Source organism: Eschrichtius robustus, chromosome 14, assembly GCF_028021215.1.
Source record: "Eschrichtius robustus isolate mEscRob2 chromosome 14, mEscRob2.pri, whole genome shotgun sequence".
NCBI classification, from domain to species: domain Eukaryota; kingdom Metazoa; phylum Chordata; class Mammalia; order Artiodactyla; family Eschrichtiidae; genus Eschrichtius; species Eschrichtius robustus.
In genome coordinates this window covers 47,865,905-47,887,181 of record NC_090837.1, presented here as the reverse complement: position 1 = coordinate 47,887,181, position 21,277 = coordinate 47,865,905, and the positions used below count along the sequence as shown (strand labels likewise).

The following is a 21,277-nucleotide window of genomic DNA, read 5'->3' as shown; positions in this document are numbered from 1 at the left end:
ACTGCTTCCTGCGGGTGTGAGGTATGGCTTTCTTATGCCTCCAGCCCAGGCCCAGTTACTTCAAGGCATTTCTGTGGGGATGGCACAGCTCTCTGGACTATTTGGATGCTTATCTAGCTGATTCTTAGATAGATCACCCTTTCCCAGAGATAGGTGAGCAAACGATAGCATCTAACTCATGAGAACTCCATGCCCAACTTACAAGTTACCTCCCATTCAGCTAGTTAAACAGACAAGCAAGCCCAATACTCTACACTTGTACCCCAGATTCCTGTGATACTCAGCTGAAGCCTCCTTTAATCTATTTATACTTTGATTGGAATACTTCCTTCACATGCAAAATTTTTAGTCAACTCTTTGGCAGTATTAAGCATGAATTCACCAAACCCTAGAAAGCCCACATCTTACAACTGACTCGATGTTACATATCTAATATTTGGTACCATCTCCTTTCTTCCCAGACTACACGTCCCCGCCACTATTACTCCTACCCCTAGCTAGCAGCACATTGTATGACATCTTGTCTTATTTTCTGATGTCACATACCCAAATAAGAAGCAGTCCATTTAAAAGTTTTCAGAAGCCTCCCAGGTAGAGAATAGTTCAGGAATTCATGTCAAACCAGTAGTTAACTCAATGCCTTCAAACTTAAATATATTGGCACTTAATGAGAAACATGTTGCTTGAAAATAAGTTAGAAAGATCCAAATTACAGAAAATGCTATTCTCCGTGGAAGGACCCCAGATTGAACAAAAACCTTTCATGAGAGCCTCCACTTCATTTTTACCAGTACTTTCAGTTTAAATTCTGGACTCCTAAGCAGGTTTCTTAAGTACATTTTGTGCTATTATCTGTCAATAATAACACCCACAGATTGCTAATGCAAGGGATTATATATGTATAATCAAATATGTGTGTAATAATCTTATTTATAATCTTTTATATATGTATTAGATACATAAAATGTACATGTATAATGTGTGTATATATGTGTATGTATGTATATGTATATGTATATATATATATATATATATATATATATAAAATAAGGTTAAGAACCTCAGCTTATAGGTGTTCATGAAGGAAAATATCATCTATGTTTCAGATTGTTTCTCATTGTTAAACAGGGGGAAAATGGCATGACATATGACATAATGTGGATCAGTTTTATAATAGGTTTTAGTCAATTCATTCAAACCAAGAGGTCATTGTGTGGAGCAGACAGGAATGCAGCCGCCAGGGCACAGCCCCTCCCTTCCTCAGGGGACCTTCTGAACCATCTGCTTTAATATGTGGTCAACGTGACCCACCTCCCGGACACACGATTAGAAGGAAGCATGACCGCCTAATCAGTGATGCCCTCTCTCCACTCAGAATTGCTCCAGAAGATGCATTTAACTCAAGTCATAATAATTAGAATCCTTCGCTGGAATTTATTTTTCTAGGCTAGAAATTACAGGAAGAGTCCCTTCTCTAGTCTGATGGCACATTTGGTAAAATGTAAGCTGGGAAGTGTAACAGCCAAAGCACCAGTTTTACGGACAAAGCCCATCTGAGATAACAGGAAAGGTCCCCAACCATGTAAAGGGACAGGTCCCATCCTGCCTGAGGCCAATTCCTCTCTTCTCCATCCTACAATATAGTTATGTTGAGCCAGTAACTCTTCACATTTTGCCTAAGCTAGTTTCCATTATATTTTTTATTAGTTGCCAAGAACGGACTTCCCCCTAAGTCCAAAAAAAACAAAAAAAGTACTAAGTCCATAGCCCCTACCCTGTTGTAAGTGGTTTTGCATTAAGTAAAGGGTTAAGACTGACTCACTCTGAACCCAAGAATAAGAATGTTGATAGCGTACCTTTTATTTCTTCCACAAGGGTCAGAGTCCTGTTCACATTGGCTGCAGAATACTCCCTGATATAGATGTTCAGTTGGTCATGTTCACTTCCACTGTTATATAAAAAAAATTGCAAGCACTGAAATCCTCGTTTAGGGTATAGTATTCTACTTCCCAGCATTGCTGTGGCCCCCTCATTTACAGAGCTACTGTTGAAATGCATGAAGAAACCAGAACCTGTTAAAGAGGACAAATGCAGAACTGAGAAAACAGATACCGGATACAGGAATGCGTGTCTCGCGGGCACTCTATTTCCACCTAGTTCCCACTGTATGCAGGACACTGTTTTGAGCATTTAAATGCAGTTCTTGGAGCAGGCAGTCTATGAAAAAAAAGCAACATTAGATCACTTCTTTCTTACTACACGTTAGTTTTCAAAAATGGGAAAAAGTGTTACCTGTTTGGTTTAGCCTCTCTCTCTCTCCCTCTTTCTCTCTCTCTCTCCACCCGCCCCTTCCCTTCCTCCCTCCTACTGATCTATGTAGAACCACTATCCACTATTCAAATCTACATTTAAAAAATATTTTTTTAATTGAAATATGTTTGACATGTACCATTGTGTAAATTTAAGGTACACAACATGTTCATTTGACACATTTATATATTGGCATCTGATTGTCATTGTATCAATAATTAGCACTTCTATCACACTACATAATATCATTTCTTTTTGGTGGTGGGAATAATTAAGTCTAGTCTCAGCAGGTTTGATGATTATAATACAATATTGTTGCCTATATTCGCTATGCTGTGCATTAGATCTCTAGGGCTTTTTACTACTCGTTACAAGTTTGTACCTTTAAACAACATCTGTCCTGTCCCCACCAATCCCCCAAAAAAGAAAAAGGAAAAGCACCTCCATGCTCTTAGGGATCTCAACCCCTTCCCAGATCATCTGAGCTGTCAAGCAATGGCCCTGGGTTCTGAAGGCTAGTTTTACATATTTGCTGCCAGAAATGAGCAAATAAATAAAAATGTGGTGCTTGTAGCCAAATAAATGACTATTTGATTCAAAACAAAATTTTAATGGAAAAGAATACTCATCTGAGTAAAATTAAATAAATTGTACTTTCTACCTTCATTTAAAGTATTTTTGTAACAGGAACGTGTAATCACAACCAGCTGAAATTCTGAAACTGATTAATTCACAGCCTGGTGCTGTTCACTGGAAGTTCTCTTGGATTCTTGAGGCGTCAAGAAAAGAACCCCACTGCTCCAGAGAAAAGAGTCCTTTCAGGGAGGGGCAGCCCCTCTTGCTGCGGCCACATACTATGGGTAGAGGCTTCACAGAGCCCAGTGCTGACTCATGGGGAAAAAAAGCAAACTCGGACAGTAAAAAGCAAAGAAATTAACCATATCCTTATAAGGCACAGAACCAATTCCTGAGTAGCGCTAGTGGGCTATCATTAATAATTCTAATAAAAATAAGAACTCAAATCCCAGTATTTCACAGCAAAGAAAGAGGCTAGAACCACTGAGAGTAAAATCTGGAAGTATCTCACTCCTGTTACCTTTGCACCGGCCCATGTTGGAGTGATCACTCTCTGGCCCCTCGGGAACCTGGGAGACCCGTTGCCAGTCAGCACTATCTTCTGAACTTTGAATCATACCACACACATTTTCCAGTTCAAAATCGCACGACTCCATAAAGCTCAAGGAAGAGGCTACCAAAGCAAAAAATCAATTATTGACGCTCATATATAACATGATAATCTAAGTAATAAAAACTGAGATTATCCAGAAGCACTAGGAAGTCTAGGATGACATTAAAGGGGACTCGTCACTGATTCTGGGTGATGGTGGCTTCAAGATCTCTTGATATCTGCAAAACCAAGACAATCGACCAACTGTGTAGTTCTGTATGAGCTGCCTGCCCCAAGTCTTGTTTATCAGGTTAACTAATTATAGAAACCTGAGTCTACACTCCCCTAGTTATTCAGAGTAATAAACCACAACCCGGATTATTTGATCCCATTTATATTATGACTGTACACCTCATTTGGGCTGAAAAGAGTTTTGAATATCAAGTTGGTCCACATTTGCATCAGTAACAGCTTCAAAAACTTGAATGGGGCATGCTCATGCTGCTACAGGACTCAGTTTGTTTTTATATCTAAAGCCCAGAACTTGTGAGAAGAAAAATGCTGCTTCCATGTTGTAGTCTGGTATCTGGGGGCTATTCTGTTTTGTTCTGTTTTGTTTTCTTTCTTTCAGAATATCAAACTTCAACTATCCAACTATTATTTTCAAACAATTATCTAACTATAATTTCAGAAAACCCAGCAGTGCTCGGCAAAATGGCACAGAACAGAATGTTTTCCTACAGAGCAGAGAGGAAGAGAAGTCATTTCAAAGAACCTGTCACATACAGCAGTTATACAGTTGATTCAACTTTAAGAGATCAGAGTCACTGAAATCCATTCGTTGGCCAATCACATCCATGAAGTCTGGGATCCTTGTCACAATTGTTGGTTCCGATCCATTCTGGAATGCAGTTTTACTGTAGTGCATCACTGAGCTGTAATCATAGGGAACGTTCAGGGAGTCTGCTTTTCGGTCATCATAGGATTTAAAATTTTTCTCTTTGCCTAAATGATAGATAAAAATCTTTAATTACTTGATGTTCACAAAATTTAGTTTATCTTACTCCAAAGACTGTTAACTTAGAAATAAAGACTATAATAAACAGTGCAACCTTGGCTACAACTGACACTCTATGGTATTTCAAGAGTGTTTCATATATTCCTATCTTAGAATAGACTATTCAAACTTAGAATTGTGATACCAGCTGTCATGCTGAACTTATCTAAGGTTTCATTTCAGCTCAAAGTTGGACTTTAGCATTTGGCCTAAGGTTCTAAGAACTGCTAATGGAAAGAAGGATTCTAAAAGGTGTTGTTGAAACACTCAGGGTCATTGGCAATGAGGAGAGGTAGGGTATCCTCAGCGGATGGAGATGAAAATAAGAGGACTTTGGGAGGTGTGATGGGGTAGGACCTGGGAGTGATAACGTGGTCATCAGAAAGGATTGACATCGTCAGTGATTTCTTAGTTATCTTAGTTATTCTTAGTTTCTGGAATACGTGTAGATGTATGTAAATAAGTACATTTAGAGAAGATTCCTGACCACTTAGCATCATACCACTGGGCCACTGATTGCAATGTGAAATCGAAAGATTTTACAGACACAACAAGGTAGATTTGATCAACAAAGAATAAAGATGTGTTATCAAATCGAGGCAGAAGTTTCTAACAGAAATAAGACATTGGAAATCCTAAAGAGTGAGGCCATGGATTAAAGCTCAACACTTCTCTTGTTCTAGAAATCTTTCAGTTGGCTTCAGTGCCTTCCCCCAGACTCTGGGTAGGGGTGAGGCCAGGGGCAGGTAATGTGATGTTAGAATTGTGATGTCAGGGGCCCTCAGCGCAGAGCAGCCCTCACTGGCCTCACTTGATAGCGATGCCATCCTTCCCCTCCCCCTCCCCCCCCACACCCCCGCCATACCCTATGGAGGCAGGACGGATGGGGAAACTAAGTGTCACCGCGGAAAACGTGAGTTGTAGTCGGACATGGTTATTAAAACCTTTCTGACTTTGAGCACAAAGTCACAAAAAGTTCAGGCTGTTCAACTACTGCAGTGTTTCCCAACATGGGCTCCAAAGAACAATAAATCCGGGAGATCAGCTCTGTGCTTTGTGACCACCTACAGGGGTGGGATAGGGAGGGAGGGAGGGAAACGCAGGAGGGAGGAGATATGGGGATATATGTATATGTATAGCTGATTCACTTTGTTATACAGCAGAAACTAACACACCATTGTAAAGCAATTATACTCCAATAAAGATGTTAAAAAAAATAAAAAATAAAAAAAAATTTTAAAAAAAGAACAATAAATCCAAATACTCCACAAAAAGAAAAAAAAAAAAAAAAAGCATGATCAGGTCATTTTGGGAAATGCTCCTCTTGGAGATTTACAATTCGTGTTAGTCTAGCAAAGACACTGAACAGTACAGCAGTGTAAATAACTCTAAGTTTAATTTCTTTTAACCTAGGATTTCCCAAATTAATTTGACCACAGATTCCTTTCCACACAACCCCCTGAACAAATTGTGCAATGGCACTACATAAAATAATCTTTGGGAAACACTGGTTTCTAAGATCACATCCAGCTCAAACTGGGGTTCTGGAATACTGCTCCCCCAAAACCTTCAGGCACTTCAACTCCTATTGAATTAGAGCCAAATCAAGTAAGATCAAAACATCAGAGTTTTCCCATTATTAATAGACAGCACCAATGGCAGAAGAGGGCACATGTTTAGAAATGCAGTATTTAACTTAAAAACAATGTAAGAAAACAAGATTAATGTACCTGAAATAATTCTGTCCCAAATTATGCTGACATAGTCATCCCGATCAGACCGAGACTGTTCATGCCAGAATCCCAGTGCGTGGAGAAACTCATGTTGAACTGTTGCTATTTTGTCACAGCCCTTTCCGATGGAGAGTTCTTGCCTCCCAATGCGACTATTTCCCACTGAAGACCAGCAGCTTACAAGAGAGTTTACAGGAGAAGGGGGAGAGGGTTTTATATTGATGCAGGTGGAGGTCCTAGGGCAAAATCCCTAATGCCTAATCCACTTAGGTACCCACCTAGATCCTTCACTTATGTCTGGACACCATGTATTTCTCTCAAAACCCCAGTGAGGTATGAAAAGCCTTCCAGACCAGATGATCTTTGGAGAACTTGGGCTGACACCAAATGCTTAAAAAGTCAGCCTCCAGGCAGCCTAGTCCTGATCTCTTCTGGAAATTTCAAAATTTTTCAGATGGTCCTTGAATAAGGGTTTTATAGGTAAAGCAACCATTCAGAATTGCTGACCTTGAGTCAAATAACTATCATCTTCTTAACTGAAGTAGTAAGAGTTCTTAGGTTAAAATAAATTTAAATATACATGTGCGCATGCATACAGATGGGTTTTACTTGAAGACAGAAATAAGGAGTATAGAAACTACAAACAGGCTGAAGTTCACAGAGTCATAGGGTGGATGGCATGCGATCCCACCTTCCTTGTCTTAACATTGGCAGTCTGGTTGCATATATGAAAATAATCTTTTATGGCTAGAGAAAACAGATCCAGCAAACAGCAACGGAACCCCCGACCCCCCAAGGTTAGGGTCGAGGGCAACTGCTGTGATGTAATGCCCCAGCCACAACAGTTCTCATCAGAACACTTAGAAGACCAACTCTTCAACTTACCCATTGCCCTTGAACACTGATATATAGTTGGGTTCTCCAGACCAAGGCTTGAAGTCAATGCATGTTTTTAGGCGATAGCGTTCAAATGCATTGAGGATAACTCCCCTGGCATTCATTTCTGAAGGAAGAAAACAAACAAAAGTAAACTTATTAAAATTACCACCATTGAACAGTTCACCATGGAAACAGGCCATGCAATATATTGTTTATCATGAGTTAGTCCCTCCATGAATATTAGTGTTTTATTTTTTAAAAACTTAGTATACAGTACCAATCAAGTATCACATGCAATTAACTGGTTGTTCTTCAGGTAGCCTTTTTTCACCCCATATATATTTCCCTGGAGTCATTAGAGGTGCAAGTAGCAAAAAGGGCATTTCCTTACCTCAGAGAACATATACATTGGTTCGCAGGCAACCAAAATGAACAATCACTGTCACATGCTTCATCTAAGAAGCTATAATATGTATTTAAAGCCTCACAGCAGAGTTTTTAATCTGAGGACCTTGAGATGAGAGGGACCATGAATATGCTGAAATAGTAGACAAAGAATTATGTCTATATCTATATTTATATCTGTCTCTGCAAAGTGCATTTTCTGGGGAGAGCATTCATAAGATTCACAAGTGAGTTCCGGGTCCAAAACACGAATAAGAACCATTGCTTTCAAGTTGAGTGATGCTAACAGGTTAGATAGAATGGAGCTCAAAGAAGGCAGAGGTGTGAAAGCAACACAGACGTTCAGGAAAAGAAGCTCAGAAGGCAACCCGGAGGAAGGAGCTGTATCAGGTGCATATGGAGAGACAGTCACAGCTGGGGTCAAGTACGGTGAAGTGAAGGATGGTGTCTGCCGGGAGGTGGGAGACAGTATGGCAGAGAAGATGGTGTGTGGACTTTGGAACCAGACACAGCTAAGTTCTCCCCTATCCTCACCACTGACTTTTGATGCATAATCTTTGCCAATTTAATTTACCCTTAGAGCTTTGGTATTATCATCAGATCAACTAAGTGGGGAATTAAAATCAACTTCACAGGGATATTGTGAGGATAGCAGAGAAAGTAGAGGTGAAGTTCCAAGTACAATAGTCTCCCTTTATCTGCAGTTTCAGTTACCTGCAGTTAACCGAGGTCCAAAAATATTAAATGGAAAACTCCAGAAATAAACAATGCATAATTTTTAAGTTGCACACCCCTCTGAGAGCTTGACGAAATCTTGGGCCATGCCTCTCCATTCCACCAGGGATTCCCCAACCCTGGACATCCATCATCTGCTCCCAACACCCAATCATCAACATCATCATGAGTCAGTGACCCAGCATCACCCGAAGCAGATGATCCTCCTTCTGACGTGTCATCAGAAGGTCAATAGTAGCCTGACGTTACATCACAATGCCTACGTCATTCACCTCATTTCATCTCATAATGCAGGCATTTTATCATCTCACATCATCACAAGAAGAAGGGTGAGTACAGTACAATAAAATATTTTGAGAGAGAGAGACCACATTCACATAACTTTTATTACAGTGTATTATAATTGTTCTCTTTTCTTATTAGTTACTATCTCTTCCTGTGCCTGATTTATAAATTAAACTTTATCATAGGTATGTAGTATAGGAAAAAACATGCTATATATAGGGTTTGGTACTACCCACAGCTTCAGGCATCCACTGGGGGTCTTGGAACATATCCCCCAAGCATAAGGGGGCACTACTGTAAAGTGAGCATTTATCAAATGTTTATTTCCTTCCTACCTTCTTACATGTCCATTGCACAAACATTTAAAGACATTATTCAGAATGCCTCTGTCTAGGTGAAAGTAAAGAACAAGATACATGTGGGACCTAAAATCCATGAATCTATAAGAGGCACTCAGAATTCAACCTTTTACAGTATCACACAAATAATACATATTCATTGTAAGTAAGTTAGAAAATATAAACAAAAAGAAAGAAATTATAAAATCTTACCCAGAAATAACCACATTTATCATGCTTTTTTCTTATGAATATGTACATACATAATATACATATTTTTATAAAAAGTAAAGTCACAGCCTACATAATATTTTATAAACTATTTTCTCACTAAATAATATATCTTAAAATCTTGCTTCATCAGTATTGTTTTCACCATTTTAATGGCCCCATTATATGACTGTAAGATACATAACTAACTTCCTACTGTCAAATATTTAAATTGTTTCCAAATTTTCTGTATTGTAAGTATCATATTTGGGTCACTATTTCAGATCTAACACTTCCTTAAAATAAGGCATGATGATACCGACCACCACATGACTGTTTTTGAACTGAACGTAAAAGGAGCTTGCTTGCCTTCGCTTTTTATCAAAGCTTAATGAGGATAGTTTCTATCCTGCGTTGAATTGTTTGGAGACTCAAATAAGGTAAGAAAGTAGGAAGGAAATAAACATATATACACATATATATGTGTATATATGTATGTATATACATACGTATATATGTGTATATACGTATGTATATGTATTATATACATACATATATATGATTTTGAAACAAAAGTATTTTTAAATTTTTGATCAAAAGATTAAAATTAAAAATAAATATTTAAATAAGGAGAGGTTGGTAAAAGGGTACAAACTTTCAACTGTAAAATAAGTAAGGTCTGAGAATCTAATGTAAAACATGGTGACTAGGCTTCCCTGGTGGCGCAGTGGTTGAGAATCTGCCTGCCGATGCAGGGGACACGGGTTCGAGCCCTGGTCTGGGAAGATCCCACATGCCGCGGAGCAACTGGGCCCTTGAGCCACAACTACTGAGCCTGCGCGTCTGGAGCCTGTGCTCCGCAACAAGAGAGGCCGCGATAGTGAGAGGCCCGCGCACCGCGATGAAGAGTGGCCCCCGCTCGCCGCAACTAGAGAAAGCCCCCGCACAGAAACAAAGACCCAAAACAGCCAAAAGTAAATAAATAAATAAATAAATTTATTAAAAAAAAAAAACATGGTGACTATAGTTGATGGTACTGTATTGCATAACTGAAATTTGCTAAGAGAGTAGAACATAAATGTTCTCACACACACAAAAAAGGAGAAATATGTGAGGTGATGGATGTGTTAGTTAACTCGATGTGGGAATCCTTTCACAATGTATACATATGTCAAATCACCACAATTACAATTTAAATATCTTATAATTCTATGTCAATTATACCTCAATAAAGCTGAAATATTTTTAATTTTAATAAAACCTTTCAGATTTTCCCCAGTTCCAAAAGCCAATGAACGTCATTCTCTCCTGATGTTACACAAGCTCTTTATAGCTTCTAATCCTATTAATTACTGTTGCTTTGGCTTTTTCTGCCCTACTCTTGGTTTTTCATCTGTTTAATGGCCAATCTTCCCTTCTCAAAAATCTCTATCAGATCTCCCATCTATATCAATTCCAAAAAGTTGCTCTCCCAGGCTGAATTCCATTCTGTGCCATCTTCTTACTCAATACAATCTTCCTGGGTCATCCAATAAGATCCATTACCTATGAAGTACTTGTTATATGCAATGCACTATGTGAGAATCTCATCCATATCCATAGCTTCAACCATCTCCTATACCCTTAATAACTCCCTGTTAGATTTCTCTATCTTGAATGACCAGATCAGACACCAAGCCATTATATGATATCTCCACCACAGTGAGCCTGATGCATTTCAAATTCTGCATGCCAAAAACCAATTTCCACCACATTTCTCTATCCTACCCTCTCCAAGACATATTCCCTATTCTTGTTAAAGGTGTTACCATCCACCCGGTTGTCTAAGACATAATCTTGGACAGTAGCACTTCTTTCCCTAGACTCACCTTCTTCTTGATCTCTTGGAGCCAATCACCAAATCTAATCGTCTCCTAAGCCTCTCTTAGAATTATCCACTCTTGTCTATCCTTGCTGAGAGAGTCTTGGTTCAGAAACTCTTTAATCTTTCCCTGAATTTCTTCAAGTCTAACTGATCTTCCCACTCTCTTTCTGTCCCACTGATAATACATCTTCTGCACTGCAACCAGAGTGATAACAATCTCACTTCTGCATTAAAACCTTTAGTGGCTTCACATTACCACTGGTATATACACCAAGTTCTTTAACATGGGAAAGACTCAAGTCCTTCCCAATCTGAAGTCTGCCTATCTGTTCCACTTCATTATCTCCCCGCTCTCAACCTACTTCCCACCAGGGGTTTTCTTCCTTTCCCCATGCCTTTGCACATAGTGATCCATCTGCCTAGAGCACGCTTCCCTTACTGTCAAAGGCTGCACTAGCCCCCATAGTTCCCTTCTGTGAATTAGAAAGAGCCACCTCACTGTACACCAGAAACTAACACAATATTGTTATTGTGTTAAATCAAATATACTTGAAAGAAAGAAAGAAAGAAAGAAAGAAAGAAAGAAAGAAAGAAAGAAAGAAAGAAAGAAAGGAAGAAAGAAGGAAAGAAAAAAGAAAGAAAGAAAGAAAGGAAGGAAGGAAGGGAGGGGCACCTCATCTGGGCAGATGTTGCAAGTGCTGGCTTGGCAGGTGGATGAATAGTACTTCATGCAAAGAAATGAATGCTCTGGGGCTTCCCTGGTGGCACAGTGATTAAGAATCCGCCTGCCAATGCAGGAGACAGGGGTTCGAGCCCTGGTCCAGGAAGATCCCACATGCCGCGGAGCAACTAAGCCCGTGCGCCACAACTACTTAGCCAGCACTCTGGAGCCTGCGAGCCACAACTACTGAGCCCATGTGCCACAACTACTGAAGCCCGTGTGCCTAGAGCCCATGCTCTGCAACAAGAGAAGCCACAGCAATAAGTCCGCACACCACAACGAAGAGTAGCCCCCGCTCGCCACAACTAGAGAAAGCCCGCATGCAGCAATGAAAACCTGACATAGCCAAAACTAAATAAAATAAATAAATAAATTTTTAAAAAAAAGAAATGAATGCTCTTGATGAATATAATGCAAACTTAATTTCAGTCCCACTTGTGCCCCCTCCCCAGGCACCTATGTGTGGTGTACAACTTGCACAAGCTTCATGGCAGCCCTACTGCATAGGGTCACCTGCTCCCTAATGCGTATGCCTTTATATCTAGGTTGAGTTAAATGTCCTCCAGTGTGCTCCCATAACATTTTGAACATATCACTAATCATTACATTTATTGCATTCTATTATAATTAGCTTTTGGTTTATCTGAATCTCTACAGAAATGTACGATATTTAAGGAAAAATTTCCCAAATGGCAGTTCCTAAACTGATGCTGGTCAAGGATATCATTTTTACTAAATGGGGACCATGTTTAGAGTTTTCCATTACAATAAATTTCTAATATAGAATAGCTGTCCTTTCTTTTGGATTAGGTTCTTCTGACTTTTTAGTATTAAAACATTATTTTATAAAAAAAAAAAAGATGATAAAAGATGATAGTGGGTTTTTGTTGTTTAAATTCCTCACTTGTCCAAATAAAATATTAGTAAAATAATGACAGCTCCTAAAGTTTTGTTTGGTTGGTTGTTTCATGTTTCAAACTCATATGTAAAGTCTGAACATATATGAAACCACTGCTTTAAAATAAAGACTAGCTCCCTAATCTTTATGTCCCAAGCATCCAATACAGAGTAGGCTCTCCATAAATATTGGTTGAATTCATCCCTTTATTGGTCAAAACTCAGCAAATATTTCAGACAAAATCATTTAGGTTCTGTTCGTTTTTCATTTTGCTTATTTTTTTTAAAGTGTACTTAACCACACAAAACAACAAAGAAAAAAACCCTTGAAGGCCATGTGAGTCTTCCCTTGGAAATACTGTCATCATATTCTGTCAGGAACATACATTAGTTGTGGGCACTCCAAAGTGCATACTAACCCAAGCTATCGTCTAGAACATATGGAATAGTATGAGGCCATCTATATCTTTCTCCAACGATGGAATTTCTTTCTTGTACCTGTCAAAAATAAGTGGGAAAGGATTCATTGAATGTATCAGTCAAAAATTTATGAAACAATCAATAGTTAATCTAGAAATAAAGGAAGTTTTAAGCTTTCCCAGCCAGCCTAAACAAATTGCCAGTGTGTGTGCGTGCATGTACACATGTGTGTACGCCTACTTTTATCATATTATAACAAAGGTTTTAGGAGGACATCACTAATTTCTGTTTTTTTTAATAAGGAGAATGACAAGCATTAATATTTCCTTTAATCTTATCATTTCACTTCAATTATTCATATTTTTACATATCCTTGTAATAGCGCAAGTTCGTGGCCTGACGCATAGTGAGGCCAAACAAACGGAAACATCAGAGTTTGGAGCAGAGAAAGGTTTATTGCAGGGCCATGCAAGGAGATGGGTGGCTCAGGCCCCAAAAAACCTCGAGCTCCCCAAAGGGTTTCGGCGAAGCATTTTTAAAGGCCAGGTGAGGGAGGGTGGTTGCAGGGTATGTGATCAGCTTATGCACAATTCTCTGATTGGCTGATGGGAAATCACTAATTTCTATCATTAATTTTGTTGATAAAGTTGAAGAAGGCACCATGCAAAATCATGTAAATAATGGTTGTTGGGAAACTGGACAATAAATATGGTAGATTCATAGACTAGTTTCCTATACTAGAGATTAAAAATATACAGGAAGGAAGTGATAGCAAAACCTCAATCATCTTGATCTCATAATAGCAGAAAAAAAATCACACATGAGCTAGGCCAAAGTTTTCAAACAATTTTAAAGTATTTGAAATTTTTTTTTCCTGGTCCATTCATCCTTTATCAAGTATTTTTTTTTAACATCTTTATTGGAGTATAATCGCTTTAAAATAGTGTGTTAGTTTCTGCTTTAACAAAGCAGAATCAGCTATACATATAACAAAGTGAATCAGCTATACATATACATATATCCCCATATCTCCTCCCTCTTGCGTCTCCCTCCCAATTTTTATAATAGAAAGCTAATAATGTTTCATTAATGTATTCATCCAGCCAACAAAATGAACACTGTTCAAGAGTACAGAGATCCATTGGTAACCAAACAACCAACGTCTCTACCTTCCTAGAGCTCTTATCTAGTGGAGGAGACAAACAGCATGTAAGAAAACAGTCTAGGGACTTCCCTGGTGGCACAATGGATAAGACTGCACACTCCCAATGCAGGGGGACCAGGTTCGATCCCTGGTCAGGGAACTAGATCCCACCTGCATGCCACAACTAAGAGTTCGCATGCCACAACTAAGAGTCCACACGCTGCAACTAACAAGCCAGTGAGCCGCAACTAAGGAGCCCATGTGCCGCAACTAAGGAGCTGGCGAGCTGCAACTAAGGAGCCCACCTGCCGCAACTAAGACCCCATGCAACCAAATAAATAAATATTTTTTAAAAAGCTTAAACAGGATATATTTAATAGTAGCAGAGGAAATGAAAAAGGGAGATGCGGACAAGAATAAAGGGATTAGGGGAGTGCATTAGATAAAGAGGTCAGGACAGGACTCTTTGAAAGGATGACATTGAAGGTGAAATGAGAGTGATAAGAAAGAGCCAGTATTGAAAGGGGCTCTGGAAAGATCATTCCAGACAGAGGAAACAGTAGTTGCTCTGCTCTGAGGTAGGACTATGCTTGGTACATTTTGCATGTTTGAGGCCAGTGGCCTAAGGAGATGAGATCAAAGAAGAGAGGAGATGGGAGGAGAGGTAGGCAGGAGTTAAATCATGCAAAGTCCTAAAGGCTGTGGGTAAATCTGGATATTATTCTAAATACGATAGGAAGCCATTGAGTTTCAAGCCAGGAAGTGAAATGGTGGTGTTGCTTATTTAAAAGTTCACTTTGCTGTGGGGGATAGGGGACAGGGGCAGAGTGGAAAAGATTCTAGGAGGGCAGCATTTGAAGTAGATAAATTAGGAGAAAAGTGGATTCTTTGGAGTATATATACGTTGGAGATAGAAATGATATAACCTGCTGATGGAGTGGATGGTGGGGTAAGGGAAATGGAAGAAGCAAAGGTGACTCCTGGGTTTTTTACCTATTCAGTGGAGTGGGGAGAGAGAGTGGTGATGACTTTACGAAGAGGGAAAACTGGGGAGGAACAGCTTGTATGGGAAGTCAGAGTTTAGTTGAGGACACATTATGTTTGAGGTATCTTGTAGACATTCCAATGGAACTGATGGATGAGCATTGGGATAGACAAGTCAGGAGCTCAGGGGAAGGAATGAACCAGAGTTATACATTGGGAGTCATCAGCATAGAGATGACATTTAAAGCCCTGGTACAGGGTAGGATCAAGAAGGAGAAAAGAGCAGACCAAGGACTAAACCTCAGACACTGCAGCTCCGTTTCTTGAGTTGAAGTTCACAGTGGGGGTTGAGGGATGTTTAAGCTCCCATAAACTACATGTAAGGTACCTGTGTTCATCTGTGTGCCATGATGCCTAGGTAAGAACCAGTACTCTTTATGAATAGTTTGGGAAGATCTTTATGTGGCAACACTATTCTCAGCTGTCAGAGTAGAAGTCACAAAACCTTTCTCTTATGGTAAAAACCTGATTCACTTAATTTACAAATTCAGTTTAATTTTGCTTCAACTGGCTTTAATCAGTGAGGTTCTATTTAAAAATGAAAATATCATATTGTTCCCATCATGAAAATCAGTCAGATCAATAAGACCAAAGCATGCAAGGTGAGTGACGGTGGTTTTAACCACACAGAAATCTGAGTAATGAATGATGAAGATACTATTATATGAATCCCTTAGAGTATAAAGTATTCATTGACTAAATGTGTCAACTATGATTGTACACCCTTAGAGATAGCTGGGCTTAACAAAGCCCATGCTGTCCCATCATTCTCAGATACTCTATTTTAGCTTGCAGTGGTTAATTGAAGGTCTTTCCTTGCATTGTTTCAACTCACCCCATCAAGTCTGATGTCTCCCTCAAAAAGATCCAGTCCCAAATCTAAGAGGGAAGATAAAAATTTGTGTTAGCAAATTGGATTCAAACTTCCCACTTAATAAAGAATTTTTTTAAAAAATCCACAAACCTTCATTGATATCAAGTATATCCCGGTCAATTCCACCATCTACATCTTTAACAAAAAGAACAAAAACACATTGAACATTGTGTTTATGAAAGAAGAAAATCTTTATCAATTACCAATTAGAAGTAAGCAAGGTTCTTTTGCCTCAGATAAGAGAGTACCAGGCTCTGATTCAACATACATTGATTGATTGATTGATTGATTGATTGATCGATTGATTGAGATCTCCCATGAGCCAGGCTTGGGGCTATGGGGCTTTTGCATATATACTCTTGTTTTACCCATGTCCCTTGTATGCCAAATAACTTCAGGAATAAGAAATTGGTCATTCCATATAATATTAAGCTTAATTTGAAAGACTAGATTAGATGACTAGATTAAATAGGAAGCAAATGTTTAAATTTGGTCAAACCAGTCCAATCTACCCATATATTTATATTCCTTGCTAATAGTGTACCTTGGAAATCTCAAGCAAAATTCCTAATTTATATTTGAATTATTCCTAAGTTGCAAAGGGGTAGGTAATATGGCCAAGTCTCTAAGTGTGCGACTGAATAGGACAGACATCAGGTCCATTTGACTTGACACAAAATAACAAAAATAATAATAGTAGGCATTTTATGGGATGCCGATGTGTCAGTCACTGTGTTTGGACTTTCTTATACCACCACTTATTTTTTTTTTTTTGCTGAGTAGGTGGAACCCTGGAGCAGAAACAATAAAACGTTCCTCAATAAATCAAAAGAAGCTGGCGCTTGATCAAAGTTCAGTGCAATTATGCAATAATGCAAATGCAATTATGCACTGTGTTTAGCATTAAATGTGTCCTAAGTTCTTCTGTTCTGTTGTTCTATTATTCACATAACCTTTTTTTACTATAACATAGGGCAAAACTCAAAATAGACTCACCAAAGATTTCTGGGGTTGGCTGGGAAACAAACACATAAAAAAGATATATTATTATGATGCCCGTGACATAAATGGTCTTATTGATTCCAATTTATGTCTAACCATTTGTGGGGTTTTCTTTTTTCCTTAATATTATGGATTACTTTCTGGCATATACCCAGGAGAGCTAAATCAGAGTCTAAGATAACTTTTTGACCCAAGGGTCTTCTCATTTCATATAAAAAATGAAACAGCCTGTTGTATGGATTCGAAGGTGAAAGAAACAAGAAATTAACTTCACAGGTTGAAAAGAAGGCAGAACATAAGAGTCCTGCCCTCAATTAAGTGTTCACTTTAAACACGATTTAAAGTGAACATGATTCTAAATAATTCATGGAGCTATGTTTGAAAAACCTAATAATTTATTCCCAATATTGAAATATTATTATAATTTTTAACTATGCTTTAAAAAGAAAATTTTGTTGGAGACCTCATTAACCATGGTTTACTTTCACATTTCTCTCAAGACTCCATCTTCAAAGTCAATACCAAATACTCCAGAAAAAAAATCTATGGCTATACTTTGCAATTGGAAAAAAAAAAAACTTCTGAAAATAGATTCGCTACAGGTGACCAAATGAAACCCAGACCACATACCCAATGGAAAAAACTAAGTAAACCTGAGATTTCTTAGTGAAGTCTAGTTTAAAAAGCTCATGGGACTGGTAGACAGTAGGTCTGGGTTTTATTCCTGCTTCCACCAACTAACAGCAAGTCAGTTCACCTTCCTGATACTCAGAATATCTGTATAATATGGTCAGTGTCTGCTTTGCCTGGGTATTATGATGGTTATATGATGTAATGTGAAAGAACTTGGTAAACTTTGTCATACAAATGTAACGTACAATTTTATTTAAATACTTACCTGTAGATACTAGAATCAAGATACTAGAATCAGTTGGAGTGTTTGGCAAGCATGGGAATAACTGGTTGGATGATGACCATCCTTTTTGATATTAATTAGTGCCTTGATTGCCTCACACTTGGCCACACACAGGCACACACTCACAGAGTAATGCCAACACACCTCCTGAAAAAAGTCATCAAGTATTTGTTCATAATTACAGTTTTAATAAGTCTTCAATAGTATCTCCTGTTCTCACTGCTGTAGTTCTGTTCACAGAATATCAGCTCAACATAATAATTGTTATTTAAAATTCACAACTAAAGGTTCCCCCCCAGGCACTTGAAACTTCATTTAAAACCTTGATTATGGTTACCAGGCGATAAGGGGGGGAGGGATAAATTGGGAGATTGGGATTGACATACACACATATACACATATCTATATAAGATAGATAACTAATAAGAACCTGCTGTACAGCACAGGGGACTCTACTCAACACTCTGTAATGGCCTATATGGGAAAAGAATCTTAAAAAAAAATAAATAAAGAGTGGCTCTATATATATGTATAACTGATTCACTTTGCTGTACACCTGAAACTAACACAACATTGTAAATCAACTACACTCCAATACAAATTAAAAATAAATAAATAAAACAAACCTCAAGTTGGTTTGTGGTACCAACTACCTGTCACTGTAGAAAGACTGGTCTAACCTGATGAAGAAGCAGAAAGAAATCCCATGCTACAAAACGTAAGTATTTGCTGTGCCCGTGACATTCATCATTCACTCCGTCGTGTCTCACATTACTGTAACAGCAATATGTGTCACATTCTGCAGTAAAAATGGAATGATTTTCAAATCTCACATTTTCCATCTTATGACAAGAAAACTTGTTACACAACAATGAAACTGAAGATAAAACATAACTTTATGTCAGTGTCCCTGACTTTTCTTCTGGTGGGTCTTCTCACTTCCAGTACCCTGCCTGTCCCTGCTCGCCAAAAAGAAATGTTTATTTCATTGACACTTTGAAATTCCTTAAAAAACAAAAAACGAACGAACAGGTTTTTCTTTAATAATCGGTATCAACTACCCCCAGTTTTTCTAATTGTTTTCTATACATTGTTTTCTTACCAAGCCAAAAACCTGGAGGAGGGCAGCAAAGAAAAGAAATGAAGGCAGATACCAAGAATCCATGCTGTCACTTCCAGCTGAAAGTTGCCAACTATGAAATTCAGAGTAGCATTTACTTTTTAAAAGGCAAACATCATAACGTATAGCCTTTGATCTTAATGATCCATCTGGCAGGTCAGCCCACTGCAGTAGTAATACCTCCAATCAAAAAGTTAAAGTCCAGTATCCTTAACACTGTTCTGCAGAGTTCATTGGTTGTTTTTTTGTGTGCGGGGTTGTTTTTTTTTTTTTTCTCCTGTGTCAACATTCAATAGCCAAGTGCCTGGCTGAGACCTGTTAATAAGTTCTCTAATGTATAATACTGGTCCCCAAGATTATTAAGTGCCATTTGAGGGAAAAAAATCCAATTAATTTCTAAACTCAATCTTTCAAATGGAAACATTTGTGAAGCTCTTTCTGCCCTTGTAGCCCTGAGCTGCTTTAATATATCCATGTATGTCCATAGCTGTTTATTGTTCATTCATTTAATAAAAATGTATTGAATTACAATACAAAATCCATTAATGTCCTAGAAACTTGGCGTATTTGATATTCACATATAAAGTAGCAATAACAAAACAGCAACATACATCTCTCCTGAAAATTCCCATCAAGCAAAGTCAAGTGGGAGTTGTTAGAGTAAAAGACTAGGAAGGGTCACTGGTTTTCTGAAAAACTAGTGTCCCCAATCCATCTCTCAATTCTTTCTCACTTTTTCCTCCTGGGGTAATTTCTCTTTAGAGACAACCTACTCTCTCATTTCCCACACTTTCACTCTCAACTTAAGTGTGATGCAGGGTAATATTTTTGAAATATGAATTTTTCCCCTCAGTATTTCCTTCCCCACTCAAGATTGGTCTTTGCTCCATTCCGTGCTAATAAAAAGGATATGAAAAGACATGTAGGGGCTTCCCTGGTGGTGCAGTGGTTAAGAACCCGCCTGCCAATGCAGGGGACATGGGTTCGAGCCCTGGTCTGGGAAGATCCCACATGCCACAGAGCAACTAAGCCCGTGTACCACAACTACTGAGCCTGTGTGCCACAACTACTGAAGCCTGCATGCCTAGAGCCCATGCTCCTCAACAAGAGAAGCCACTGCAATGAGAAGCCTGCGCACCACAACGAAGGGTAGCCCTCGCTCACCACAACTAGAGAAAGCCCATGTGCAGCAACAAAGACCCAACACAGCCAAAAAATAATTAAGTAATTAATTAATTTTTTTAAAAAAGACTAAAAAAGAGATCCAAGGAAACAGCAATACTCTACAAAAGAAAGCATGTCTTCAGCAGAGGAGAATAACTCCTAAGAAGCCAAGACTGGCCCAGAAGTATTAAAGAAAGCTACCAGGTCTGAGGGGCCACATGGATAGGAATAAGCCCAGAGATTAACCCACGCGCATATGGTCACCTAATTTATGACAAAGGAGGCAAGAACATACAATGGAGAAAAGACAGCCTCTTCAGTAAGTGGTGCTGGAGAAATCTGGACAGCTACATGTAAAAGAACGAAATCAGAACACTACCTAACACCATACACAGAAATAAATTAAAAATGGATTAAAGACCTAAGTGTAAGACCAGACACTATAAAACTCTTAGAGGAAAACATAGGAAAAACACTCTTTGACATAAACCACAGCAAGATCTTTTTTGACCCACCTCCTAGAGTAACAGAAATAAAAACAAAGATAAACAAATGGGACTTAATTAAACTTAAAAGCTTTTGCACAGCAAAGGAAACCATAAACAAGACAAAAAGACAACCCTCAGAATGGGAGAAAATATTTGCAAATGAAACAACAGACAAAGGATTAATCTCCAAAATATACAAACAGCTCATGGAGCTCAATATCAAAAAAACAAACAATCCAATTAAAAAATGGATGGAAGACCTAAATAGACATTTCACCAAGAAAGATATACAGATGGCCAAGAGGCACATGAAAAGATGCTGAACATCACTAATTATTAGAGAAATACAAATCAAAACTACAATGAGATATCACCTCAAACTGGTCAGAATGGCCATTATCAAATACTCTAGAAACAATAAATGCTGGAAAGGGTGTGGTGAAAAGGGAACCCTCCTGCACTGTTGGTGGGAATGTAAGTTTATACAACCACTATAGAAAACA

The 21,277-nt window shown here is 38.5% G+C and overlaps 1 protein-coding gene across 1 annotated transcript in view; it reads right to left on the bottom strand.

Moving 5' to 3' along the window:
• MEP1B (meprin A subunit beta) overlaps positions 1–19,167 on the bottom strand; it is a 58,499-nt gene extending 39,332 nt beyond the window's left edge. The window contains exons 1-10 of the mRNA XM_068562449.1: positions 19,105–19,167; positions 17,081–17,099; positions 16,175–16,219; positions 16,046–16,089; positions 13,022–13,100; positions 7,154–7,271; positions 6,266–6,444; positions 4,265–4,483; positions 3,407–3,559; positions 1,857–2,072 (exon numbers count right to left, since the gene is read on the bottom strand). Coding sequence (XP_068418550.1) covers positions 1,857–2,072; positions 3,407–3,559; positions 4,265–4,483; positions 6,266–6,444; positions 7,154–7,271; positions 13,022–13,100; positions 16,046–16,089; positions 16,175–16,219; positions 17,081–17,099; positions 19,105–19,167 — 1,135 coding nt within the window. The remainder of the gene's footprint in view (positions 1–1,856; positions 2,073–3,406; positions 3,560–4,264; positions 4,484–6,265; positions 6,445–7,153; positions 7,272–13,021; positions 13,101–16,045; positions 16,090–16,174; positions 16,220–17,080; positions 17,100–19,104) is intronic.
• Between the last annotated feature and the right edge of the window lie 2,110 nt (positions 19,168–21,277).